At 41.9% G+C, this 27,981-nt stretch overlaps 1 protein-coding gene and 1 pseudogene across 3 annotated transcripts; one reads left to right on the forward strand and one right to left on the reverse strand.

Annotated features, from left to right (window-relative positions):
- Nucleotides 1–3,288: 3,288 nt before the first annotated feature.
- On the reverse strand, nt 3,289–26,703 carry CD300LF (CD300 molecule like family member f). 3 transcript variants are annotated; one of them, XM_077163745.1, is made up of 7 exons: nt 26,548–26,703; nt 10,192–10,521; nt 8,781–8,892; nt 6,721–6,833; nt 5,135–5,157; nt 4,699–4,845; nt 3,952–4,217 (listed from the first exon to the last, which is right to left on the reverse strand). In XM_077163745.1, exons 1-7 carry the CDS (start codon nt 26,585–26,587, stop codon nt 4,062–4,064), a joined length of 921 nt encoding a protein of 306 aa, XP_077019860.1. In that variant the 5' UTR covers nt 26,588–26,703; the 3' UTR covers nt 3,952–4,061. The 3 variants fall into 3 exon arrangements, with proteins under 3 accessions (XP_077019859.1, XP_077019858.1, XP_077019860.1); XM_077163744.1 differs by having other exon boundaries at nt 3,289–4,217; nt 4,699–5,157; nt 8,781–8,838; XM_077163743.1 differs by having other exon boundaries at nt 3,289–4,217; nt 4,699–5,157.
- LOC143685823 (UPF0711 protein C18orf21 homolog pseudogene) lies at nt 20,844–21,481 on the forward strand (annotated as a pseudogene).
- Nucleotides 26,704–27,981: the final 1,278 nt, after the last annotated feature.

Genomic DNA, 27,981 nt, shown 5'->3' on the forward strand with positions numbered 1-27,981 from the left:
CATTACCAGTTCCAGTTGCATTGGGTTAGATGCATACTTGGTAAATAAAAGGCTGGCCACCATATCAGTTCCTCCCAAACTAAAATGTTGTTGGTACATGAAATCAACTGATTGTGGTGATCTGGCCCTTCCAAGCCTGAGTGGCTATAAATACTATGTTTCAAGGTATCAGGCAAAGGTAGCCTTTAGCCTCACTTCAACCCAACATTTATCTTACCCATGTCTTCTGAAGGTCGCCAGTCCAGTATTTCTATCTCCCTTCACTGACTCTCCACTGACAAAGGCTGTGTCTTCTGAAAGCCAATAATATTCACATAGTTCTCAAAAGGAGAGTGTCCAAGCCCTATGAAATTTTTAAGTGGCATCTTTAAATATTAATAATTCAAAAACCAAAAGAGGGAAACCCCAGCAACTCTGAGCTATAAATAATTAGTCATTCAACCAGAGCCAGGTGTTTAAGTGTCTTGGTGTTTGTATCAGCAGAATACTTTCCTGAAAATCATATAGCAAGATGGTAAATGCCTCCCTCCCTCAGACCAGAGGATCCAGCTTCGAACTCTTGCTCTCTCTCTCTCTCTCTCAAAAAAAAAAAAATGGTCCTGGCCCAGAACCCAAAATCTGCCTTGGCAAAGTCTTTTTAGAGCAGCCAGATATGGCTGAAACAATACCTGTAGACAAATCTGCAAGTGCTATGAAACAATTTCCTTTCAAACCTCTTGTACTTCTTTTTCCCCATCCCCGACCACCCCTCAGCACCCTCTAAACACTCATTCAGCCTTGACCAAGTTGGGCTAAATGACAGGCTGATTGTCATGGCCACAAGCCCTAAAGAAACAGACCACTTCCCATCAGGACCAAGTCAGACAGCTGCTCAGGCCAGCTGCAGAATTGATGACCAGTCTCACAACTGCCATAGGACCCCCAACTCCGTCTCTGAGGACATGGAAAGGTCTGCTTTCACACCGCCAACAATCCAGATGGCTGGAGTTGGGATAAAAATACTATACCCAACAATATGTCTGTTTTGCAGACACCCTTAAAGCTTGACTAAGGCCATTAAAATGATCAGAGTGGTTGAATTGTACAATGTTTGAATAAAACTATTTAAAAATTAAAAATTAAAAGAAATGACTGGAGTGGATGAGTCTTCCACACTGCTCTGCCTTTTTTCTTCACTCCACCAGGCTGACAGAACCATCCACTTCCAACCCACACCCACTGTTCAGATAAAGTTGGAAGGAGCCAGACTCCTCTAGCCAAGCCAACCTGAGTTAAATTCACGTCTTCCCTGTATTTCTAGATTTACATCAGATGTATCTTGGCAGTAATCTTCACCAGTACCTGTGATAGTATATTAGCAGAAAAGATAAGTCCTCACTGTTCAAGATAAGCATGTATTTATTGATTCTGTTTGGTATTGGCTGCTTAAGATCTCAGAAACAAGCCCTTTGTGCCCAATGGCTAAGTTGGCAGAGTGATGCCCCAGTCTTAAGGCTTTATGTTATGATGCTTATTCTTTCGCATAAACTCACTCTAAGTTTGCTCCATTTTCAACTTTTCCATTTAAAGATCTCTCTGTAGCCAATTCTTGCTCCATATATCTCAAAACAGTCTGGGTCAAAAATAGTCTTACTCCAGCCTGACTATCTTGACTGACCAGTTTAAGATTGTTTAAGCCTGCTCTGACTCTGCAAATTCTCCCAGGATGGAAAATTGGTCATGATTCTAGGGAATCAAACCTTGGAGGTTGGGAGCAGGAGCAGAGGGCACCAGCCCGCTGGGATGGTCAGACACCAAGGCCACCCACCCCCCATCTCCACTCAGGATGTCCACTGCTGTGAGGAACCAGGCAAACCCCAGGACACATTGAGAATGGCCCTTTAAACACATCTCTTGCCCCTGTACCTGCCAGTCACTGGCCATTTCCTCACAAATCATGATCTCTTTTCTTGACACTTCATCCCCGCCTCCATCATCATAGACCTAAGTGAGGTGCAGGACCTTTGTCCCCAGTCAGGAGGAAATTATTGCTTCTCACCTCCCCTGATTTTTCAGGATGGGAGAAAGAAGTCTTTTCTACACATTTCAGGGAAGTTGACCCTGAAATTCCTAGGGTTGCCTGGGCCCTTGCTAGGACAATATCCACTGTCCTCTCTGCTCCTGAAAGCATGCCCTGTGTTCCCAAGTCTGGACCATCTGTGTCATTTATTCATTCATTCACCAAAGAACATTGGAGAACCCACCACGTTGCAGGGACTAAAGCAGGCATGGGGGATAAAGCACTGAGCCAGACAAAGCTCACACATCCAGTGTGAAAGCTAGTGGACAGAGGAAAAACAGTAAACCCATGTGCCAATAAGTGACAAATTTCACAAAGTAACAAGCGCAATGAAGGAAGTAACACAGCTAAATGCAGCAGAGAGAAATTGGAGAGGGCTTTAATTAGAATCTGAGTGGCTTCCCCATAAGGGTGATAAGGAAGGCAGCTGACCTGAGGTGTGGCGATGAGAAGACACCAGCTAGTCACAGATGTGCAGGAAGGACAATCCAGAAAGAACAGCAAATGCCAGTGCCCTGAGAAGGGAGCAAGCCTTATCTTGTAAGGACAGAAGCAAGGCCAGCATGGATGGGGCAGAGAAAGGGAGAGGGAGGCCCCTAGAAATAGGGTTAAAGGGATGGACAGGGACCCATGGGTCATCTAGGAACTTGTGGGCTTTAGAGGGAAACCACTGGAAGGTTATAAGCAGGGGGTGATCACATCCATGCTTTAAAAAGCTCACTCTGGCTGCTGGGAGGAGAATGAACTGAAGGGCAAAGAATGAAAGGAGGGGACCAGTTAGGAAGCCTGGAGGTTACTTGGACCAGTCTGGTCACCATGGAGATGAAGAGACAGGACGGGATTCGGGTTATATTGCGGAGGCAGAGCTGCCAGGACCGTAAAATAATGACAATAAGTCCAGCATCTAGAAATACCACTGACTGTCCCTGTGTAAGCAGCTGTGCAGGTATGTGTGTACACACACACACACACACACACACACACACTTTCTCTGTCCTCCTTGTCCACACAGTGCAGGGCAGGGGCCTGGACTCCAGAATTTGGAGCCAAAACGCCCACGTTCCAATCCCAATCCATCCACTTGCTATTGATAAAACCAGGTTTGAGTCACTGCACTTCTCTGGGCCTCAAGTTCCTCATCTGTAAAATGGAGACAACAGAACCACCCTGTGGGGTTGTAAGAATTAAATTAGTGACTGTGTGTGAAATGCTTAGGGAAGAGTGTGCCTGCCCCACAGGGTATGAGTACCTTACAGCTGCTGTAACAAATTACCCCAAATTGAACGGCTTAAAACAACACAAATTTATTCTCCTACAATTCTGAAGGGCAGAAGGGCAAAATCAGACTCACTGGGCTAAAGCATCGGCGGGCCTGGTTCCTCCTGGAGGCTCCAGGAAGAACCCGTTCTATGCCTTTTCCATTTCTCCAGGCTGCAGCATTCCTTGGCTCCTGGCCCCATCACTCTCATCTCCGCTTCAGACTTACGTGTGTTTTTTTACCTTCTTGCCTCCCTCTTTTAAGTACCCCTGTGATTACATTTAGGGCCCACCCAGATAGTCTCCCCACCTCAAGATCCTTAACTTAATCACATCTTCAAAGTCCCTTTTGCCATATAAGGTAGCATTCTGTGGATTAAGATGTGGCTATCTTGGGGGGGAGGGGGCCGCTGTTCAGCCCACCATGCACGGTCAGAAATAAATGAGCTTAACTACTATAAGTCATATTATTATTTTCCCACGGCAGCCCCAGAACATCCCTCAAGCTCCCACCCAAGCTGGTGGGAGAAGAAGACGGGTGGAGAGACCCCTGCTCTAACTGTCAGAAGCCCCCTGAGTCGAGGTCCCAAGCCCGAGCCCGAGTTGGAGATGATACGGGCTGGGTCAGGCAGGGGGTTCAGCCGCCAGTGGGTCCCAGTGAGGTGTTGGGGGCAGAAGGCAGACGGGGCGGGCACATGTGAGCCACAGCCTGGGTGAGGTGTCGGAGGGAGGTCCGGAGCACAGGCTATTCCTTCCTGATGGCGCTGTACTCGGTGGGCTCCGCGGGGGGCCTCGTGGGAACGCGGGCTATCAGGCCGTCCGTGTTGCTGTAGGTTGGGTCTTGCTCCAAGGCGTCCAAAGACAGAGCGGCGTAGGAAATGTCCTCCTTCGGGAAGGAGGCCTGCCGGAAAGATGGTGCAGAGTTAGAAAGGCGGGCGGGAGGCCACCCCATGGCACGGAGGGGTCCCTGGTGGAGGCTGTGGGGCCTTGAGGGCCCCAGACAGACCCCTGCTCAGGGCCATCTGAGATGGACTCCCAAACCCTCCAGCTCCTCTTCCCCCCACCCCAGCTAACCCCCTGAGCCTTGGCGGAACACCAGCCTTAGCGGAAGTGACTCTGCCACCGGGATAGCTCTTTGGGCGTGGCACCGTGGGCCACTCGACATCCTGTTTGAAGGGCCTCTGGGTGTCTGGCACTTGCCACACAGACGTTTTCAAAAGCTTGGGAAAGGCCCTGGGGCAGGCGCTTCGAAGACTGGGGCTTTGCCTGGCTTCTGCCCCCCGCCTCAGCTGGGTCCCAGAGGGAGGCAGGAAATCCACCCCGAAGGGTGGCAGCAGCAGGCTCTGGCTTGGAGCCCCCAGCAGCCCCATCAGGTGCCGTACCATAGTGACATATTCCACCTCCACCTGGCCAGCCAGGGCAGAGGCGGACTTCACAGAGGCCTTCATCCGGGAGGATCCCTTGGAAGGTCGCGTCTGCTGCAGGGTCAGGTTTGCATAGCAGAGCTCGCCCTCCAGGGGCTGGAGCACCTGGGAGAGGAAACGCAAGAATCCCCTGGAGGTACCGATTCCTCTGCCGCAGAGGGCACTGGCCTCTCTGCTTTCCTGGGTCCCTCTCCCAGTTCCCTCTGCTTCTCGGCTTCCAAGGCTGTCGGCCCGCCCCTCCCAGATCCCCTCCTTCCACCACCCCACCCCGCTCGCCCCAGGGAGCCAGGCCTGGGCATATGGACTCAGCTCTGTGCTCCCAGGAGATGGGAAATGAGGAAAGAGGGAAAAGAGCTGCTTGGTCTCCCCAGCCTGACCTTGGGGACCCTCTTACCTGCTCTGAAGATATCCCGGCAGCTAAAAGACAAAAGTAATCCAGAGTTAAAAATCCCTTCCCAACACTCCAGGAAATTCCAGGTCTAGGATTAAGTTTCCTTCTATGCAATCCCAGGCTCAGTCTGTAGCTTCAGCCATAGGCTGCCTGTAGCTCCACCATCCCTCTACTAACTTCCGGAGTCAATTTGGAATCTTTCCTACCTTCCCCAGCTACCCAGGGGGTCTAATCCCTCCCTTCCCAGCTCCCACAGCACTTGACTTTGTGTCTGTCTCGTTGCCTTCATTCCACTGAATGCCGTTTAGTCTTCTGGCAGACTGAGAGCTGCTGTGTGGCTGGGGTGACCCTTTTTTGCATTCCCAGGGTTTGGCTGTGCCTGGCGCATGGTGCTCAATCAGCAAAGCCTCTGCAGAGGCGGTGGACTGCTCCAAGCTGCCCTCCCACTGGTTGCACAAGCTGGGTCGGCAAGCGTGAGCCAGGTTCAGGTGGTTGCTGGTTTCTGTATTTCTTTGTCTCCTCTGTCCCTTCCCCTGTCACCTCCAAGGCCCCGCTGCTTTAGGAACAGCAGAGAAACAAGAGGTTTCCCCCTCTTGGTTTTTAGAAACCGAGGAGAACAGAATACTTAGAACTTAGGTCATGGGCACTGCATTTGGGAGAAAAAGTGGTACTTCATTCAGGCCCTCCTTCCTCCCAGACTAAAAGTCTCCCTAGGCTGAGGGGTGGGGGAAGAGCTGTAGAGAGCCCCAGAGAGCTGAGATCCCCGTGGGTTCTGAGAGTGTGACATTCTGATGGTTGTGAGAATACGGAAGTGAGGCCAGACAGGAAATTTTGGTTGAGGTGAGACCTCGTGATTTCAGAGTGCAGGCTTGTGAGCCAGGGGGTTCTTCCCCAAAAAGCAAGTAGGTCAGCCTGAGAAACAACTGGAGCAGAAGGATCACAAGGAGAGGCCGCAACCAACCTTCTCAAACCCAGAGAAGTGTGTGTGTGCGTGCATACATGCTTGTACGCTGTGTGCACACTGTGTGCATGTGTGTGTGTGTGTGTGTGTGTGTGCGTGTGCGTGCACACATTTCCCTGTCCCGTGTCAGCCCTTTACCTCCTTAGCAACCACACAGATTCTACTCAAGTGTCCTGGCACCCTGGACTGGCCTGCCTGCCTAAGACAATTGCCGCTTCTAGGACTAGGAGCCAAAAGGGGAAAATAAGAAGGTAGATGAAGGAGAAGAGAAGACAGTGATGTGTAAGGCAAAAAGCTAGTGCCCAAACCTCCTGGTGCTCACCTACAAGCTCCAGGTCTTCTCCTACCCTGCAGACCGCCAGCTGCCAACAGCTATGGGGCAGTGCCCTTCCAGACCCTGCAGGTAGCCCTTGGGCTAGATGGCTCCTGGGAATGCAAAAAAGGGTCGCCTCAGCCACACAGCAGCTCTCAGCCTGCCTGAAGACTAAACAGAATTCAGTGGAATGAAGGCAACGAGACAGACGCAAGTCAAGTGCTGTGGGAGCTGAGAAGGGAGGGATTAGACACCACCAGCCACACACACACGCCCCCAGTCCAACCCCAGCCCGGCTCAACCAGACCCTCTCACCTTTCTTTTGTTGCTTTAATATCCTCCAAATCAGGAGTGAGGCTGCCACCAAGAGAAGCAGAAACACAGCTATGATGAGGGGAAGGAGGATGCTGAGGTCCCAGATGCCATGCCTAGAAAAGGAGGAGGAGTCCCTTCACTCATCACCTCCCACCTCTGAGCCCTGTCCCACCTGGTAACAGGGGACAGCCACACACCTCAGGACCTGCAGGTCTGTGGTTTCCAGACTGGGGACCCTTACTCCTGGGTATCCTCAGAGGAGGTAAAAAAGGAGAGGAGGGTGCCACGGGACTGTTTCAATGTGGCTAGAAACCTAACTGAAGTTATATGGCAGCAGCAACTCCTGGGTCTCCCTGGTTCGACATCTGCCCTCCTGTGACCCATCATCAACACAGAGGATCCTTTCAACCAAAACTCAGGGCATGTCACGCCTCTGCTCACTCCTTGTACTAACCCCATTCCATCCTATGAAAGAGCCCAAGGCTGACAGCTCTACTCCAGCCACACCAGGCTTTCTGCTGCCCCTGACATATCCTAGGCTCACACCTCAGGACCTTCATTCCAGCTGTCCTTTCTTCCCAGAAACTGATCCCTTCCTCCACGTCTCTACTTGGTTCACTCCCTCACCTCCTCAATGTTTTGCTCAATATCAGTCTGTCAACGCGGCTCACCCAGATCACCCTATTTCATTCTGCAACCTACACTCTCAATCACTTGAACCCTGCTCGATTTTTCCTTCTGTTGCCATAACATTTATTACTTCCTAGCATAGCAGATTTGCTACAAATTCACTAAGCGCATTGCCTTTGTGTCTCTCTCTAAAAGGTAAACTGAATGAAGGCAGGGACCTTGGTTTGCTCTTTGTTTTGTGGTACCTAGAACAGAGTGTTGGATGAATGACTGAATGAATTTATCCTGCATGGAACTGTTTAGTCTAACCAAAATACTAAAATGAACTTGGAGTTATAATGTCAACCCAGTGTCTCAGAGCAGCTGGATGTAAAAACCTAAAACTGTGGAACTGTAACCCATACCAAACTCTGAAATCTGTTCTACAACTAATTGTTGTGGTGTGCTCTGAAATTTATTGTTTATTTGCATGAATTTTATTTTTCACAATAAAAATTAATTAGTTAATTAATTTTTTTTTAATGCAGAGGCCAAATGGGAGAAGGGAAATGAATGAAATCCCCGATAATAGAAAAATTGAGGGCCCACTGTAGAGATTTTGTGGGGAGGACTCAGCAATAAGAGACCTTGGCAGGTCCCAAAACAAAGTCAAGAGAGCCAAGGAAAGTAAGAAGGGGAGATGAAAAGGAGACTCTCGGCTTCTAGAAAGCCCCGTGTACCCCCTACTGAGGAAGCAACCTGAGGCTCCGTTTTTTTCCTTTATTAAGTGGGAATATTCACATCTGCTTTTTCCTCATCACAAAGCTGTCATAAGCAGGGTTAAAGGAAACAAATTAATGGACAGGAAAATACTCTGTGAGCTATTAGAGGCTTGGCGATGTGAGAAACTATCAGTATTACTGTTTTTGCCGTAACAGCCATTTGAGCTAGTAAGGGTGGACTTCCCAGAGCCCTCCATGTCCTCCCAGAAGTTGGGCCAAAAGCCGTCCCTGTAACCCCACAAGCCCCAGGCTCACATCCACACTGTCATAACCGACTGCCTGCTTCTCTGTCCCCCACACTCAGCTCTGACCTCCCGGGGGGGAGAGGGATGGGTAGCGCCATGTCTTAGGTACCCTGAGCTCAGCACAGGGTCTGCAATGTAGAAGGTAACTCAGTAAGAGTGGGATGGATGAATGAGTCACTCAATCAACCAGTCAACCAACAAGCCTACAAACTGCACTGAGCTCCAAGATGAAGGATCATCAGGGGCTAAAAGGACACTGCGACCTAAGAGCGAGTGGGAAGGGCCCCAAGCATCCTGACCCTCTCAAAGGAGACAGAAAGCTGGAGGCCAAGCTCTGGCTGGGACCTGAGACTGCAAAGTATTCCCCCATTGGAAGAGTTGGGCCAAGTGAGACACAGGGGATAGCAGATCTGAGTGGGCTTACCTGCCACTGGAGCGGGGACTGGTCAGAGTGGAGGAGCTTGTGGTCTCTTCTGAGGCAGCTGGTTCAGTAAACATGTTGGCGTTGGAGGCAGTAGTCCACATTGTAGTTGGTGCTTGGCACACAGACCAGATCACAAAGCAGTCTGCCTGATGGCCCATCCCAGCCCTGCACATGGCTCAGCCTGGGGGTGTGGGGGAGGAGCCTGGAGCAGGACTCTGGGCACCTCTCATACCTCCCTGACCTCTTAGAGACCCAAGAGCCTCAGGGACAGGTGGGGGTGGGAACAGTTCCAGGGAAGGTGTTAATCCAGCCCTGGGAGGATCAGAGGGAGCCCAGGAAGAGCCTCAGGACAAGGGCAGCTGAAGTTCAGCTGAACTTTAAATACTCCTCCTCCTTATGACAATACCTCCCCTGATTCTTCCCCCATCTTATTTATCCAGCAAGGACAGGGGCAGAGTGGGACCTTGTCCAGTAGCTGTTAACATGTCCCCTGGATGTGTGACTTCTAAGGTCAGGGCCAATCCTAACCCAAATCATAACATGCAGGAAGAGTCTTTATTTGGGGCAAGTTGCTAAGCTTCTATGATGGGGATACAACATTTCAGGAATGATGTGAACATTGAATAAGACGACGTGCCTGCTGTGCTTTGCAAATTGCAAAATGCCCTGTAGGTCCAGGTGTGGTGGGGGGCTCTGTTGACTCTGGTGCCCCCCTTTGTTGAGAAAGCCCCATGAGCCCCTGTTGCTTGTTTGGGAGTAAGTGAAGCAAAGCCCAAGAGATAAACTCCCTCAAACCAAGGCACAGGGACCTCTGAGCTGACCCTCCCAGGAGTGTTTCATCCTAGAAGGACTTGCGAAGAGAATATTCGTAAGCCCAAACACATAAATGGCTCACAGTGGAATTTCAGGTACCAGGAGAGCAGCCATTTGACTGGTGGGGAGGAAAGGGGACTTTCCAGAACCCAGGAATTAGACCTCAGCAACTTGGCTATGCTGAGTCTCTGCACCCCTACTCCCCACCCCAGGCTGGATATGGAATGAGAAGGGGAACTAACGCTGTGAGGGCTAGAACTCCACAAAGAGCAGGCCACACTTGGGCTCCAGAATACCAGGAAAGCTTTGCCAAGATTGGCGTTCACTGGGTCCCATGGGAGGGAGTCGCTTTGGCTCCTGGGCTGGAATTTAGGACCCCCTGTATCTGCAAGACACCCAGACCCTTAGCTGTGCAGAGTAAACAATGTACCCAGAAAGGCTTTCTCCCATCCTGGATGAGTCCCTGAAAGAGAAGCCCTGGCCCTCCGCATCCCAAAGACTGTCAGGGTTCTATATGACTCCAGGACTCAACGACCCTCTGGCCTGCTCAAAGTTCTGTCATTCAAGAGGGACCTCAGGGGCCAGGACACACTCTTACCTGAATCAATGGTCACTTCAACTTGGAACCCAAGGTCACTTCCAATTCTCTCAATCCCACACCAGTAAGTGTCAGCATCTTTTTTGCTGACATCCGTCATGGTCACAGTGAATACGCGCTTTTCCTGGTTGTCCCTAATGGATATGTGGTGCTCCTTCACCTCTTGCTCTGATCCTGTGGTTTTGATGAGGATTTTGCAGGTATCCCAATCAGCTCCTCGACACCACCACTTCCTGTAGGTCTCCCACCCTGGGTCATAGTGACACTGCAGGGTCACTGAACCCCTCTCTGGGCCACTCTTTTTTTTTGGACCATGGATGGGGAAACCACCTGGAAAACACAAATCCATGTACCTGTCAACTCCCACTTAGAAAGCAGGGCTACAGCCTCCTGCATGAGGTTCCCAAATCCAGGTACCTCATGAGTTGAATAACACTCAAGGAAGGAATGCACTTTCTATGAGACAGACTTTAATCCTTCACAATTCCACTGTGGCAAAGCCACTAGGAAAATCACTGAAAGATACGACAGATCTCAGAAGAAACAAAATGTTGACACTGAGCAATAGCTTCCTGTAACTCACCTCTCTCCCCCTGCTATGGTCAATATAATCTTTATATTTCAAGGGATGTCCTTTTGCAACAATCTCTGTTATATTGGTCTCATAGGGAAGAAATATCTGAAGACCCTATTTTCACAGAAGGGTGATTACTGTTGACCCTTCATACTGATGACCCCCAGGAGGTCCCACTGAAGCATCCGTATCAGAGGGCTATGGAGAAGGCATGCCTAGTCAGCTGTTGTAAAGCACCCTGGAAGGAATGCCTTTGAAGGTGACTAGATCAGCAAGGCAGCTGGTCTCCACATGCTATGGAATCCATATCATACAGATCCCCTTTTTTAAATTAGATTACTGTCAATTCCAGTTCCAAACTTCCTAGTAAAAGCAAACTTTAATGAGAAAAAAACAAGCAAAGTTTAGGTATAAACAGAGCGGGATCCCTGCCATCCCCTCTTGTGTTCCTGCAAGTCTTCTACAAAATCTAGTGGTGTTGGTTCAAGTAAGAGTTAAAGAATGAGCAACATGACATGCCTTATTAGCTCTTCTCCTCAAACAACTGCTCCAGGACAACGTTTATCGGCATGGTATTTTTAGACCTCTACTTGAAGGCAATCAGAGCAATGGAAATACTTTAAATGAGACCTCTGTACACGAATTATTCAACCAACTGAAGGCAGACCCATTTATAGAAAATGATCGACTCTGACAATGTACAAGCCATAAACCAATAGTGTGATTGTTGAAGCAGAAGTTCGAGATGGCACTAGAAGAATGTTGGAACACTCAAAGGAGCCCTGGGAGCAATTCATATTGAGAGAGAGAATGTAGTCCTTCCTATAGCAAAAGACAATCAAGGTCAAGAGTAAGGGCTGTACCAAGTGGCTCAGGATATTCCTGGCTCCCTGCACCTCCACTTGCTCTAACATGGAGATAATATACTGTCTACCTCTATATTATATTATGTTTGTTATTAATTTTGTTATCATTATTACCCCTGGACAAATGAAAGCTTTAGACTGTACCAGAATCTCTTGCAAAGCCGGAGTTCAATATGGTCAGACAATTTCACCACAAATCAAGAGAGCTGAACTAACAGGTGAAGGCCTGTGCTGCACAGCATGGGCTCACACACTTGAATCTATGAAAATGAGAAAACTACACACACCCTTCTGAGGAAAGATGAGTTTTTAAGCTTTCTTTGGTGAACTATGAAAAAGTTCCTGCATAGCAAAGGAAAGACTACATTAACCTAAATAGTAAAATTTGAGACTGAGTGGGAGAAAAGTAACGAATATCTTGGTCCAATTAAAGATAACATAAAAAATATAAATAAACACTCGCAAAATAACAAAAATGAAAACACTACATCTCAAAACGTATGTGGCATGGCCAAAGCTGCCTTCCAAGTTAATTATTGAATGGGCAACAGTGGCTCAATGGCAGAGTTCTCACCTTCCATGCCGGTGCCTGTACATGTAAAAAAAAAAAGGTTAATTCTTTCTTGGGTTCCTGGAGACTGCCCATGCAAAAAAAATAATAATAAAGAAAGAAAAGAAAGGTTAATTATTGGGGAGATTTTTGGCAGTTCTCCTAAAAAGTTCAACATAGAGTTACTATATGACCCAGCAATTCATATGTCCACTCATAGCATCAATATTCATAATAATCAGAAAGTAAAACAATCCAAATGTCCATGAAATGATGGATGGAGAAACAAAATATCACATATCCATACAATGGAATATTACTCAGCCATAAAAAGGAATAAAGTACTAGATGTTACACCATAAATGGATCTTGAAAACTATGCTAGGTGAAAGAAGCCAGACACAAAAGACCACATATTGTAAGATTACATTTATATGAACTACCCAAAATAAGTAAATCCATAGAGACAGAAAGTAGATCGGTAGTTGCCAGGGGCTGGGGGAAGGGGAGAATGGCGAGTAACTGCAAATGAGAGTTCTAGGAAGAGGAAGGGAAGTGAGGAAGGAAGAGGGAAGAATGGGAAGTGAGGAAGGAAGAGGGAAGAATAAGTGGAAGAGAAGCAACAAGAAAATGGAAAATTTGCAGCACATGTAATCAATAAAACTAAAACATAACACCTGTAATCAAAATGAGTATATCACAATAGATATGAAAACTTCTCATTTATGGAAAGGATACTTTATCATTGTAGAATTGTGTGCTAATATATGCTCAAAAAATAGACGTTAATTTTCTGGGAAAAACAAAGAAGCTAACAAAATTAATTCAAAAACAAGCAAAATACCTGAATAGACCAATAATCTCAGAAAAAAATAAAGTTATCAAATAATTTGCACCAGTAAAGGCTCTATTTCCAGATAGTTTTACAAATAGCTTTTTAAGATTCTAAAGAAACATTCCTTTGCTATATTTATTTTATGATTTCAGAGCATAAAAAGTTGGATAACTTCCAAATTTTTTTGTGAAACATCTCTCTAGCATCAAACCTGGACAAAGACAGCACAGAGTAAATTAGAGAAAGGAACCTTATTCATGAATATAGATCTGAAGATAGACAGTGACAGCCAGATTCAGCCAGCAGATTGGGGTGTCTTGTGACCCTTGCTATATTGCAGCTGTTGTTGTTATTTTTATTACTGATTAAGCCAGTATATAAAAATTGAGAAGTTTCACGCAAAATCCAGATTCCTTGCTTTTCATAGAAAATTAAAAGATTAAAATTAAAGAAAATTAAAACAAATCACAGAGCCTACTTCTTGCATGAGGCAATGAGCTGAAGTGGAATAATGACTATGCCTCTGGAAGGGTCCTTTGCTTTCTGGATTGTGGTGATCCCTGCTACTTCCAAGGGCCTCTCAATATTGAGAACTAGTATCAGTTTCCACTTTTCATGATGCTTGAAATGTTGTTTTTCCTACAGTAAAGGATCATTTCTCTGAATCCTAAATCTTTCAAAGGTGAGAAAATGAAAGTTTTAAGAAGATGGTGCTTCATTCCTCATAATAGCTACTTGGACTTTGTAAGAGTCTAAATTCACAGTCTCTGATAGAGGTAAAGTTTCTAAATTTCACGTATATCCTATACATTTGAAATACAATGTAATATTCAAAAAATATTATGTCAATCAAGTAGGTTTTCTGTCTGACATTCAAAACTGATTTAATATTAGAGTATCTATTAACATAACATATTTCATCACTATTTATTCCTTTAACAAATATTTACTGAGTATCTATTATGTGCCAGGAATTGTGCTAAGAGCTGGGTATAAACAGTGAACAAAACAGAGATTTTCCTTACACTTATGTAGCTTACTATATAGATAAATGTGTTATCTTGGTGAATAGCTTTTTAAAAGGCACTTATTAATTTCAACCCTTGCAAAGACTGCAACCTGATTTCAAGTCATCTGATATCCCAGAATACAGAAAACCTTAAACTGGGTTAATACTATTGCAATTGCTAATGCATCAAGGGCTCCAGGAAGACACAAAAGAAAATATTTCCTCAAAGAAGATAACATCATCTTAGTCCTGAAATTATTTTTACAAACAATTTTTCCAAATGTAATAAAATAACACATAAAAGAACCAAGAACATGAGATAAAACAATATGAGCACAAACTAGCAGAAACAATAGAAATAGAATTGGAACAGGGGGACTCCAGAGATTGCAATTATCAGACACAGATTGTAAACTAGGTTGAACAAAATAAAACTCTTACTTAAAAATTTTAGCAAGGAACCAATGACCATTTGTGAAATAGAAGATATGAAAAAGAAACAAACCGATCTTTAGGAGCTGAAAATTACAATAATCTATATTAAGGATGCAATAATCAGGATTAACAACAGATTAGACACAGATGAAGAGAGAATTAGTGACGTGGAAGTCAATTCAGAAGAAAGTTTCCAGGTTGATGTACAGAAAAAGAATGGAAAATTGAAATGAGAAGGTAATAGAGATAGAAGCTACAGTGAAAAGGTCTAAGATGTGTTTATTTGTAAACAGAAAAAGGGAATAAGATAGAAATAATATATAAAGAGATAATGGCTAAGAATTTTCCAAAACTCATCAACACATCAATCTGAAGATTGAAAAAGTCCAAACATATCAAACAGGAAAAAATAAATCCACACCAAGATATATCACAGTTAAAATGAAAAAAAAAAGAGAAAATCTTAAAAGTAGCTGTCCATTCAAAGGAGCAAAAATTAGATGACAGCTTACTTTTCAACAACAATAATGGAAGCTAAAACACAATGGAAGGATATCTTCAATATTTTACTCAAAGGAAGTAAAATAACTGCCAATCTAGAATTCTAAACTCTGAAAAAATAACTTTCAAGAATGAAGGTGAAATAAAGTCAAACAATAGCTGGGAGAGTTCTCTCTAGCAGACCACCATTTAATGAAATTTTAGGCCATTCTTCATGCAGAAGGGATATCATCCCAGATAGCTGTTGTGAGAAGAAAGAAGAAAAATAAAGTAACAAAAGTGGTAAATAAGACTAAATTTCAATTATTATTGATTGATATAAAACAAGAGTAATTATATCTTTTTGGATTTAAAAATATATATGGAGGATAAAATGGCATGATACCTTTGGATTCCTTCAAAATAATCCAGTGGGGGCAGGGTGGGTAGAGAGTTGGAGGGTGGGTTAAAAGAGTGGCCATGAGTTGATAGGATTGTTGTAGCTAGGTGATGGGTACGTACGTGGTGGTTCATTGTGCAACACTCTCTACTTTTGTATGGATTTGAAATATTTTCACATTTTAAAAATAAAATACACAGAAAAATTAAAATAATTATGGCATAGCATATAAATTGAAGGGGCAAATGGAGATAAAGGGTTCTAAGATCCTTGAATTGCCAAGGAGGAAGGTAAAAGTATAAATCTATATTAAGACTTTGAGAAGCCAAGGAAGCATGTGACTATCTCTGTAGTAATTACTACAAGAAGAGTAAGAAAGCATATATTCTAGTTTGCTAAGCTGCTGGAAGCAGATACCACAAAATGGGTTGGATTTTAACAATGGGAATTTATTCACTTATGGATAGAGTCTGGGAAAATGTCCAAATCAAAGCATCATCAAGGTGATGCTTTCTTCCTGAAGACCAGCTGCCAGCAATTCTTGACTCTTCTGCCACATGGCAAGACATATGGTGGCATCTGCTGGCCTCTCCCTTCTCTTCTGGGTTTGTTGCTTTCAGCTCCTTGCTTCTGTGGCTTTCTCACTTCATCTGAAGTTCATTCTCTTATAAAGGACTCCAATGAGAGAATTAAGACCCACCCTAAAGGAGGTGGGTCACTTCTTAACTTAAGATACTGCTTACAATGGGCCCACACCCACAGAAATGGATTAACTTTAAGAACACACTTTTTTAGGGTATGTACAGCTTCAAACCATCACAGTATATAAAGTCCAAATTAATAGAAAGGAGAAACATAAAATGAAATAATTAATCAGTCAAAAAAGGCAAGAAAAGAGAAAGAAAGGAACACAGGAAAGGTAGGACAGATAGAAAATACATGGTAAACTATAAGTTTTAAGCTTGAATACTTCATATAAATGAAGTAACGTTCTATTTAAAATATGAAGATTGTCAGAATAGAGTTTTTAAATGATTTATGGGTTTCAAGAGACAAATTTTAAACATAAGGATGCAGAAAGGTTGGAAGGCTTAGACTGTGTGAAAAGGTAAACCAGGCAAATGATAACCAGAGAAAGCCCAAGAATCTGTATTAACGCAAACAAAGCATACTTTAAGGCAAAAAGTCTTATTTTTTTTTAAATAGAGTTAAAGAAAATCACATCATAATGATAAAAGTCTCAATTCACAAGACAGACATAGAAATTCAAATTTGTAGGCACCTAATAACATGGCCTCAAACATAAAAACTGACACCTGGTCCATGCACTTGTCCAAAAACAAACAAAACACGACAAACAAATAAAAATTCAACAAATGGTGCTGCAATAACAGGATACTCCCATGGGAAAGTAATGAAATGTGACCCTCCTGTACAGGATACAAAAAAATAAAAAATAAAAATGAAAACTTGCAGACCTATAAGGAGAAAGAGATAATCCAAAATCATATGGAAGATTGAATCACACATGTGACCATGTGATTGTGAAAATCGATGCTCCCTTTATCCAGGTACGGACAGATGAGTAAGAACACATAGAAAAAAAAACAATAAATAATAGGGGGAAATAAGGGGTATGGGATATTCTAGGTGTTCTTTTTATTTTTATTTTTATTTTTATTTTGGAGTAATGAAAATGTTCAAAACTTGTGGTGATGAATGAATTCACAACTAGATGATGATACTGTGAAGCACTGATTGTACTCTTTGGATGATTATATGGTATGTGAATATATTTCAATAAAATTGCATTTAAAAAATCAGACAAAATATCAGTAAAGATATTAAAAGTATATAAAGAATATAGTTAACAACCTAACCTAATGGACACACAGAAAATTGAATCCAGCTACTTAAAAGATGTATTTTTTTAAAAGCTTACAGACAACATTTACAAAAATTGACCATTAGAAAGATTGCCATGCATCAGTACTTCATTTCTTTTTTCAGTGAATAATATTCCACTGCATGTATATACTACATTTTGTTTATCCCTTCACCCAGTGATGGATCCTTGGGTTGCTTCCACCTTTGGCTATTCGAATAATGCTACCATCAGCAATGGAGTACAAATAATTGTTTGAGTCTCCACTTTCAAGTATTTGGAATACATACCAAGAAGTGGGATTGCTGAATCATACATAATTCTATTTTCAATATTCTGAAGAACCACCAAACTGTAGTTAAAATAGGAAATTTAATGCTGTAGTTTTGTTGCTACAATAAAAAGTTTAAAGTTTTGAAAAGACTTGCCATTTAATAGGGCTCCACAAATTTCTAGTGATTGAAATCATTGAATATGTTCTCAGAATAGAATTCAATTAGCTAGAAATAAATTTTAAATAACTAGAAAATTCCTACATGTTTGGAAATTAATAAATATTCTTTAAATAAGTCATGGGTGAAGAAAAACACCACAATAAAAATTAGAAAATATTTTTAACTAAATCAAAACTTGTGGGATGTAATTTAAAAGGTAAAACAGCCTGTGTCAGTAGAAAATTCTAAGGAGTACACTATTAATACTAGAATTAAATAAATTTCAAATAACTAGAAAATTCCTACATGTTTGGAAATTAATAAATATTCTTTAAATAAGTCATGGGTGAAGAAAAACACCACAATAAAAATTAGAAAATATTTTTAACTAAATCAAAACTTGTGGGATGTAACTTAAAAGGCAAAACAGCCTGTGTCAGTAGAAAATTCTAAGGAGTACACTATTAATACTAGAATTAATTAATTTAGCGAGGATGTCAGGTATAAGGTCAATATACAAAAATAATTGGATGACTACATACCAGCAAAAAATAGAAAATTAAATAAAAATCAGCATTTATAATATCACGAAACAAAATATTTAGATATTTGTTTAATGAAAGACATGCGAAATCTGCATTGAAAACTACAAAACACTTCCAAAAGAAATTAAAGATGACTTAATAGTCGGGAAATTACATCATGTTCATATATTAGAAGGCTCTCTCAGTAAGATGTCCATTCTCCCCATAATTGATCTATTTATTCAAATAATCCCAATCAAAATTTCAGCAAAATTTTCTTGTAGGAATTTACATAATGATACAAAAATATAGAGAGAAATGCAAGGAATCTAGAAAAGTCAAATACTCTTAGTGGAAAGAAGAAACTGGAATACTTACATAATCTGATTTCAAGAAGGCTAAAATAATCAAGACAGTGTGGAATTGGCATAAGGAGAGACAAATAGACAAATGAAATAGAATGGTAAATCCGTAAATTCACATACTTGTTTTTTTTGTAAAGGCAGAATAATCCCTATTCAATACTGTATGTTTGAATCTGTAATCAGGTCATCTCCCTGGAGGTGTGATTTAATCAAGAGTGATTGTTAAACTGGATTAGGTGACAACATGTCTCCACCCATTTGGGTGGAGACAACATGTCTCCACCCATTTGGGTGGGTCTTGATAAGTTTCTGGAGTCCTATAAAAGAGGAAAAATTTTGGAGAAAAAGAGATTCAGAGAGAGCAGAGCAGAATGACATAGTCACGAGAAGCAGAGTCCACCAGCCTTTGGAGATGAAAAGGGAAAATGCCTCCTGGGGAGCTTCATGAAACAGGAAGCCAGGAGAAGAAGCTAGCAGATGATGCCATGCTCACCATGTGCCCTTCAGATGAGAGAGGAACCCTGACTGTGTTCACCATGTGCCTTTCCAGATGAGAAAGGAACCCTGACTGTGTTCACCATGTGCCCTTCCACTTGAGAGGGAAATCCTGAACTTCATCAGCCTTCTTGAACCAAGGTATCTTTCCCTGGATGCCTTAGATTGGACATTTCTATAGACTTGTTTTAATTGGGACAATTTCTCAGCCTTAGCACAGTAAACTAGCAATTTATTAAATTCCCCTTTTAAAAGCCATTCCATTTCTGGTATATTGCATTCTGGCAGCTAGCAAACTAGAACAATTGGGCTTAAGGACATTTTATTGCTTAATGCATATATTAGAAAAGATTAAATATAATAAACTAAACATCTATCTCAAAAGTTAAAAAAGAACAGGAGGAGAAAGTTAAAGGACGGAAACAATGAAGATAAGACAATAATAAATGAAACAGGAAACAAACATACAATAGGGATGATCAACAAAATCAAGAGCCAGTTCCTTAAAAAAATAATAACTAGCATGGTTGTTCATAATCGAAAGAGAGTAGGCACAAATTGTGACTATCAGGAATGGAAAGGGGGCATTACTACAGATCCTGCACATATTAAAAAGATAATCTTTATCAGATAAAGGAAGTCCTACTCTGATTCCCAGCAAAATTGGAAAATTAATATTAGATTCTCTAATACAATCAGTTATTAGAAAATCAATAAGTATAATATGCCACATTCACCAAGTAAAGAAGAAAAGGCACAGGATCATAATCATAGTAGATTCTGGAGAAATTATTTGATAAAATTCAACATCCATTCATGATAAAAAAAAAACCTTGTATCAGAGTAATAATCCTCTATCTGATAAAGATTATCAAAAAAAATCAATACCATCAATGTGAAACATTGGTGCTTATAACTTGTTAACCTGTACATTGATGTTTTTTGTACTTTTCTATGCATCATTTCATACAATTAAAATTTAAATATCAAAAACCAACAGCCAAATTGTTAACAATGAGATACCATTGGTATTTTAATTGAAATAATGAGCAAAATATGAATTATCAGGATACAATAACATTATTCTGAAGCAAGACATGAAAAAAATAAAACTGATAATGATTGGAAAATAGCCTGCCTAGAAATTTTTAAATTGGAAACTTTTCATTCCTAATCAAATTCTCAAAGGAGTAAAGTACACAGTAAACATACAAATCAGTGGCTGATTATATAACAACAGTAAATAGTTGGAAAACAAAGTAGGAAAGTGCTCACTCACAGTAGCAACAAAAGTGTATTAAATACCTAGGAATAACAGAGACAATAAAACTTTACTGAGAGGCATTAAATAAAAGAAGAGATATATTAAATTAAATTAAAGAAGAGATATATTGTAATCCTGAATGAAAATACTTTATATTGTAAAGATAGCCCTTCTTTCCAAATAAATTTCTAGATTTAACTTAATTACAGTCAAAATCTCATTTTAGAACATAAATATACAAACATACACACGTACACACACACATATCTAGGACTATGTGAACAGGTAAACAGGTGAGAAAATGTTAACATTTTAAAAATGAGTAATGAGAAAGGACCTCTGCCAGATATTAAAATATTATCAAGCCATAGTAGGAAATTCAGCTTGATGATCTAGCAAAACTAGAAAAACCTCAATGGAACAAAGTAGGAAGCCTAAAAACAGAGCTTGTCTATTTAAGAATTCAGTATCTAAGTAATAGTCTTTTTTCTGTAGTAAAAGATCTTTTATCGAGTGGAAGCGGCGGTGCCTGGGGGATGAGGCAGTAGCATTGCCTGGAGGCTGTGGCACCGAAGCTGCACCCTCGCTGTCCGGGCCAGGCCCTCTATCTCCTATGATAAAATCACTTTTGAAGAAACGGGTCCCTTGTGTTTCCAGTTGCTGGTGCTGGATAACTCTCCAGTGCGTCTGAAACCCAAGCCCAGACTGACACCCAAAGTACAGAAACTTCTTCATCACGAAGCAAAAAAAAAGTATGCACTCAGTTTTAAAGAAGCAAAAATTGAGAAAAAAAAAAGTACAAAGACTCCAAACGTGCGTTGTTGGTTATTTGTAAAACATGCCGCAGAGCGGTTAAACCTCTCGGTGCGAGCAGGAGCTTTCTATCAGCACTGAACAACAATCCTGCCACTCCTACAGCGAAACCCAGCGGTAAGACACCAGGGGAAAAAGACTCAATGTTCTGCAAACCTAAATCCTGATATATGGTTGGTTCCAAAGGCTAGAGTCCCGCATTGATTTGCAGAATACCTACAGCGGGGCAGTCAGCACCCATTTCCTCTTCAAAGAGTGGCAGCAAAGCAAAGAAACACTTCTCTCAACTAAAAATGTTACTTGGAAAGAATCCCCAAACAATTCAAAGGTGGACTTCAGGAATGTCTTGGCTTCTCTATGAAGGATGGATTTTGAAAATAAGAAATATCTAATGTAATTTCTGAAAGTAAAATTAGAGAAAGAACATTTTTTTACTAATTCTTAGGATGCATGAAAATTAGGTCCAAGAGCAAACTTTTCTTGGCATCCTTCAGTGTCCATGGAGATAATTCCTCATCGGAATGAATAAGTGAAATCAGTCCCACAAAGATTGGTTGTGAGGATCAAAAAAAGTATGCGAAAGGTCCTGGTAATCAGTATATAAACACACAGATATTGAGTACTATTGTTTTCCCGTCCTTTAACTAGCAGTATTTATTATTTATTTTTTCTTTCATAAGAAAATTAAGACATAAATTTATGAGAGAGTCTACTCACTAATGAAGATTTCTTCCAGGTATCTATAGTTTTATTGCTAACTCAAAATAATGATCAATTATGTGTATCCTTGTTTTCTTTTAATCACTTACATAACTGTAAGTGTAACAGTTACAGTTTATAATAACTGTTTGTAATAACTGTTACACAGTTATTTTGCTGATAACTGTGTAACAGCAAAATTTGACATTATTCCTTTTTTGAGTGCAAAAGTAAATATCTGGGGCAATCTTGAATTACAGATGATTCAATAAGATACTGAAATTTTCATTTTTATCAGCTTGTATTGCTTCTATAATAATATTTCACCTTAGTGATATTTTAATTTGCTCTAGTAAAAACTTATTTGTAGGTCTAAAAATTACATCAGAGCATGACATAGTAAGCAACAATTTACTAAGCAACAATTTAGCTATCTTAACTATTCTCTGGGACACAAATACATATTTATATCTATATTTTTTAAATGATAAAATAGGATTGTTCTCAAGCTGTCTTTTAAAAAACTCTTTAAATAAATAATGCAGATATTTGAACTAAAAAGTGTCTTAAGAGATAAGTGACGAAGGTTAGGATTAGTGCAAAATTGTTGCTGGGGTGCTGTCATGTCAGAATATGCTCCGTTTAAGTAAACTCAGGGCAGATTAAGGAGATAAAAGAGCAAATCATTTTTTAAACTAGAAGAAAATGGAAGTGAATGTTTATAAAATCTGGATGAAAGACTGAACTTCCTAAACTTAAATTAATGGAAGAAATCAGACAAGGAAGAATAAATAAATTTGACTACATAAAACTGTAATTCATAAACATGCCAATAAAAAAGGCTAAAAAGGCAAAGAACTGGGAGAAATCTTTAGAATAACTAATGCAGGGAAGGATTACTGTCCTTTCTCTTTATAAAGAATGCATACAGGTAAAACAGTAAGGCCCCATTTGGAGCATTAATAAGTGACAAGAAAAAGTAAGTCCCAAGAGGAAATTCAGATGCACATTAAAACGTGAAATATTCAATCTAAATAAACTAAAAAATAATTTAAAAAAAAACAAAAAAAAAGTCCAGGGCAGGCCACTGAGGCTCAACAGGCAGAGTTCTCGCCTCCCATGCCAGAGACCCAGGTTTGATTTCCAGTGCTGCCCATGCAAAAAAAAGACAAGTGCATTTTCATATAACAAATTGACAGAGTTTTTGTGACTGGCATGAATGACAGTGATCACTGTGGGACATTGCTGGTAGGATTTTAATTAGATCAACCATTATGGAAAGCAATATGGCAATATGTATCAAAAATATTCAAACCCTTTGCACCAGTAATGATAGTTTTAGGATTTGGTCCTCAGGAAATAACTAGAGCCTAAGAAAAATTTGTCCGGAGAGATTCATTGCAAAATTATAACAGTTAAAATAAGGACAATAAGGTTAACCTCAATCAATTAGGGAAATAATTACAGTGCAGACACTGACAATTATGCTTAAAAAGAGTTTTAATTAAGTGTAAAATCCTCATATTAAGTGAAAAACGGGGTTTCCAAATTCTCATCTACAAAAAAAAGTTCTCACCTACAATATAGTCTCAGCTAATATTTAAAATATGCATAGAAAAAAACAACTAAAAGGAAACAAGCCAAGAAGTAATGATTTAATGCCTTCATCCATTAAGATCTCATGGGGGAAAGAGTTTTTTGTTTTTCCTAATTCTTCATTTTTTTAATATACTTTCCAAAATGTCTACAACGAGATTTATTACATTCAAAATCCAGGTGGAGAGCGAATGCCTGGACAGCACTGCCCAAAGGTGTGGGCAGCAGAATAATGGCCCCTGGAAAATGCCCACCTCCTAATCCCAGGAACCTGGGAATGTGTTACTTTACATGGTGAAAGGAATCTTGCAGGCGTGATTAATTTAAGGCTCCTGAGATAAGGAGAGTAAACTGGATTGTCCAGGTGGGTCCAGGGTAACCACCTGGAAGCTCATAAGATGGAAGTGCAGACTCGTTTCCTCCTGGAGCCTTTGCACAGCTGTCTGCATGCCTGGAAAGTTTTCCCACTCTCCTAAGTAAGATGTTTCCTTCTTGTCTTCTAGGTCCCAGTTCAAACGTTACCTCCTCAAAGGAACCATCTCAGTCCACGTTATCTAAAGCATCACCTACCCACTTGGGTCTCACTATATCATATCATCTTGTTCTGTTTTCCTCATTGTACTTACCAGTCTGAAGTTATCATTTTCATCTCCATGACTGATGGAATGAATGACCGAATTAGACCATGTCAAAGTCACAAACCATAAATGGCTGTCCAGTTGTTTACCCCCTTCCAGAGCCTTTTGATACTCATGTCAAAGGCAACCCAGAAACTTCTTCCAGGAGAATTCTATTGCTTTCCAATTCTTCTCTCTCTCCTCTCCAATTAAATTTTATTGAGATATAATTCACATAATATGTAATTCACCCTTCTTAAGGGTACAATTCAATGGCTTTAATACATTCACAAACTTTTGCAACCATCACCTCTCCAATTTAATCACCCCAAAAGGAAATCCTATACCCTTTAGCAGTTACTTCCCTTTCCCTCCAGCCCTGGCAACCACTAATCTACTACTTTCTGCCTCTGTGGATTTGCCTATTCTGGACATTTCATATGAATGGGATCACACCATATGCGGCCTTTAATGTCTGGCTTCTGTCATTTAGCATGATGTTTTCAAGGTTCATTCATGTGGTAGCACCTTTCAGGACTTCATTTCCTCTTCCTGATGAATAATGCCCCATTGTATGGATAGACCACTTGTGCTTATCCATTCATCCGAGGATGGGCATTTGGGTTGTTTCCATCTTTTGGCTGTAATGAATAATGCAGCTAAGCACATCGGTGTGCAAGTATTTGTGGGGACATGTGTTCTCAGTTCTCTTGGATAAATACCTAGGAATGGAAATGCTGGATCCTATGGTAAATCTATTTAACAGTTTGAGGAACTATGAAACTGTTTTCCAAAGTGATGAACCATTTTACCCATCAGCAAATGTATGTCCTTTCCATTATTTTTGAGTCTCTATCGTTTGGTTCTATGGAAGTAGGAAGAAAAGGATTTTGAGGAGGTGTTTGTGCAGCAATCACATTATTTCTTCTCTACTAGATACATTCGTTCATTCAACTAGAACTTACTGAGTGTCTAATCGGTACCTGCTACAGTCTTAGACACAAAATCTCTGCCCTCCTGAAGCTTACATTCTATTGGGGTGGGACAAATAGTAATAAGTCGTGGGTGCTATTTTAAACAGGACCATCAGTGAAGGTATCAGTGAGAAGCAAAGACAGGGAGAATGTGAGGAACCGGCCCCTGTGGCTATCTGGGAAAGAACGGGAAGAGGAAACAGAAAGTGCAAAGGCCCTGAGGCAGGAATGTACCTGGCATGTTCAAAGAACAGCAAAGAGGTCAGTATGAAGTGGGTCAAGTCAGGAGGGAGAAAAGTGGGAGAGGAGACCAGAGAGGTGATTCAGCTGGGGTGACCAAACTGTCAGCACCTAGGCGTAGCTTCTGTGTGGACTTAGAGTTTCAACTCTGAGTGGGAGGAAAGTCATTGGAGGATTTTGGCCAGAGGACAGATAAGACCTGACTTACAGTTTTTGAGAATCATTTTGGGGTGTTAGAGACAGAGATGGATGACCCCCAGCTTCTGCCTGAGAACCTAGAAAGATGGAGTTGCCATACACTGAGATGAGGAAGACAAGGGGAGACATGAGCTCAAGGGGGAAGACGGAGAGTTTGGGTTTGGTCAAGTCATATTGGAAATATTTAGTAGACATCGAGTGGAGATGTGGCGTGAGTAGGCAGTGAATAGAAGAGTTTGGAGTCCAGGGAGATATCTAGACTAGGGGTATAAAATTGGAATTCACCTGCATGGAGAGGATATTAAAACTGAGGGAGCAGGTGAGGCCAACAGGGGAATAACTCTAGACAGAGAAGAGAAGAAGATCAAGGAGAGAGCCCTGGACCTCCAGCAATTAAAAGTTAAAGAAATTCCCCTCATTTTTCATCAAAATGGTATCTGTCAACTTAAAGCTTATGTCAACCCTCTTTCTACCCACATCTCACCTTTCCTTTCCCCTTTGTCCTTCCCAAGTTTACCTCCTCAATCTTTTTTTGTCATTTCCTTCAACTTCAGTCATTTCCTTCAATCACAAATGCCTCAAATCACCTCTGCCTCCTTGCCCAGCAAACACATTTCTTTCCTTCAAAGCCCCCTCCTCCCTCACCTCTTCCCCAGAGCCTTCCCTTGCTCTTAACACACTCACGAATCTGACAGTTCAGGAGCAGGGTTTCGGCAGCTCTCCTGAGCAACCAGAGTTCCACCTCTTTTCCTGGACATCTGTAGTCTCTCTACAGGGAAACCCTCACAGCCCCTTCCCCACTGGAGCCTGTCAGTCTGTCCATGTTATACTATCAGCCCATGGTTGGCCAGGAATTATACCCTGCTCTGAGTTCATTCTGAAGGCCATGCTCAATTTTTGTGTTGGCAACTGTAGATGCTGAACCCTTGGGCCAGTGAGTAAGTGAACAGAACACCCAGGCTTATCACCTTACTTGGGGAAGCTACTTAGATGCTGGGTTCTCACCAGGATACCTTCTTGCCAGACCCCCTGTTCTTCTGCCTGCCCCCTCCTCCTGCCGGGTAAGGTCTCTCCCGGTGAGCGCAGACCCAGGCCCAACTCACCCGAAAGCCCTAGGAGAAAGGGCAGGAGCAGCAGGTACATTTTCTCTTCACACAGTCTCCCGGCTTGAGCCCGTCAGCTAGCACAAGCTACAGACTCAACTTCATCTTTCAACCCTTTTGTTTTCTCTTACTCTTGCTCTTGCGCTTCCTCCTTCAGTCACTTCCCACTAGTGGATAAACTAAAAGAGGAAGGAGGGGGAAATGGGGAAATTTCGAAGTGGTTAGCAATACAAGAAGGCAGAGTTATCATGAATAGGCTTTTGAGAAACACCTCCACATCTGAAGCTGAGGTAGTCTCTCTAAAGGGAGACCCTCACGGCCCCTTCCCCACCTTGTGTGGGCACACACAGACCCATGGGTCCTGGGGGCGAGGCTGGGGCCGCGGGGCACAGAAGCTCAGGAATGCACCAGGATTGAGGGGGACTTGGGGCCAAAACTGGAAACCCAGAGGAGAGATTCTAGACAAGAGACTAGAATGAGGGAGTGGAGGAGGCAGAGGGGGAATCAAATCCCAGTGTACAGAGGGGCTCAAAGAGTAGGGAGATGCTAGTATGAAACTATTGGCCCAATGAGCAAGAGAGGCAGCTGCCCTGAGAACGTTCTGGAAACTCTTATTGCCATGCCCCAGCCCACAGGGTAGATCCTCCAGAAATGTGTCAACCGCAATGGGGCCCTGCCCTGAGGAAACCAGCTCACTGGTCATGACAACCCCCTCCCGCCCCACTCCCAGCCCATCGCGGCAATAAAGTATCCATTGCAGTTAAGAAAGAATGGACCAGCAGAAAACAATGGATGACGCTCGGAAAATTGAAGATATGGCCCAGTCAAAGGAACAAACCAATAGTTCAAATGAAATACAGGAGCTGAGACAACTAATGCTGAATATACGAACAGAAATGGAAAAACTCTTCAAAAACCAAATCAATAAATTGAGGGAGGACATGAAGAAGACATGGGCTGAACAAAAAGAAGAAATAGAAAATCTGAAAAAACAAATCACAGAACTTATGGGAGTGAAGGACAAAGAAGAAAAAATAGAAAAAACAATGGATACCTACAATGGTAGATCTAAAGAGACAGAAGCTACAATTAGTGAACTGGAGGATGGAACATCTGAATTCCAAAAAGAAACAGAAACTATAGGGAAAAGAATGGAAAAACTTGAGCAGGGGATCAGGGAACTGAATGACAATATGAAGCGCACAAATATACGTGTTGTGGGTGTCCCAGAAGGAGAAGAGAAGGGAAAAGGAGGAGAAAAACTAATGGAAGAAATTATCACTGAAAATTTCCCAACTCTTATAAAAGACCTAAATTTACAGATCCAAGAAGTGCAGCACACCCCAAAGAGAATAGACCCAAATAGGCGTTCTCCAAGACACTTACTAGTTAGAATGTCAGAGGTCAAAGAGAAAGAGAGGATCTTGAAAGCAG

Source organism: Tamandua tetradactyla, chromosome 6 (genome assembly GCF_023851605.1).
Source record: "Tamandua tetradactyla isolate mTamTet1 chromosome 6, mTamTet1.pri, whole genome shotgun sequence".
Classification (NCBI taxonomy): Eukaryota; Metazoa; Chordata; class Mammalia; order Pilosa; family Myrmecophagidae; genus Tamandua; species Tamandua tetradactyla.

Bases quoted from the DNA above. Each gene is read 5' to 3' on its own strand.
- CD300LF (XM_077163743.1), bottom strand. From the start codon at position 26,587: ATGTACCTGCTGCTCCTGCCCTTTCTCCTAGGGCTTTCGG. The intron at 8,893-10,191 runs GTAAGAGTGTGT...CTGTGTGCCAAG, and splicing joins TGAAGTGACCATTGATTCAG to CACCAACTACAATGTGGACT. The intron at 4,218-4,698 runs GTACGGCACCTG...TCTTTCCGGCAG, and splicing joins AGGTGGAATATGTCACTATG to GCCTCCTTCCCGAAGGAGGA.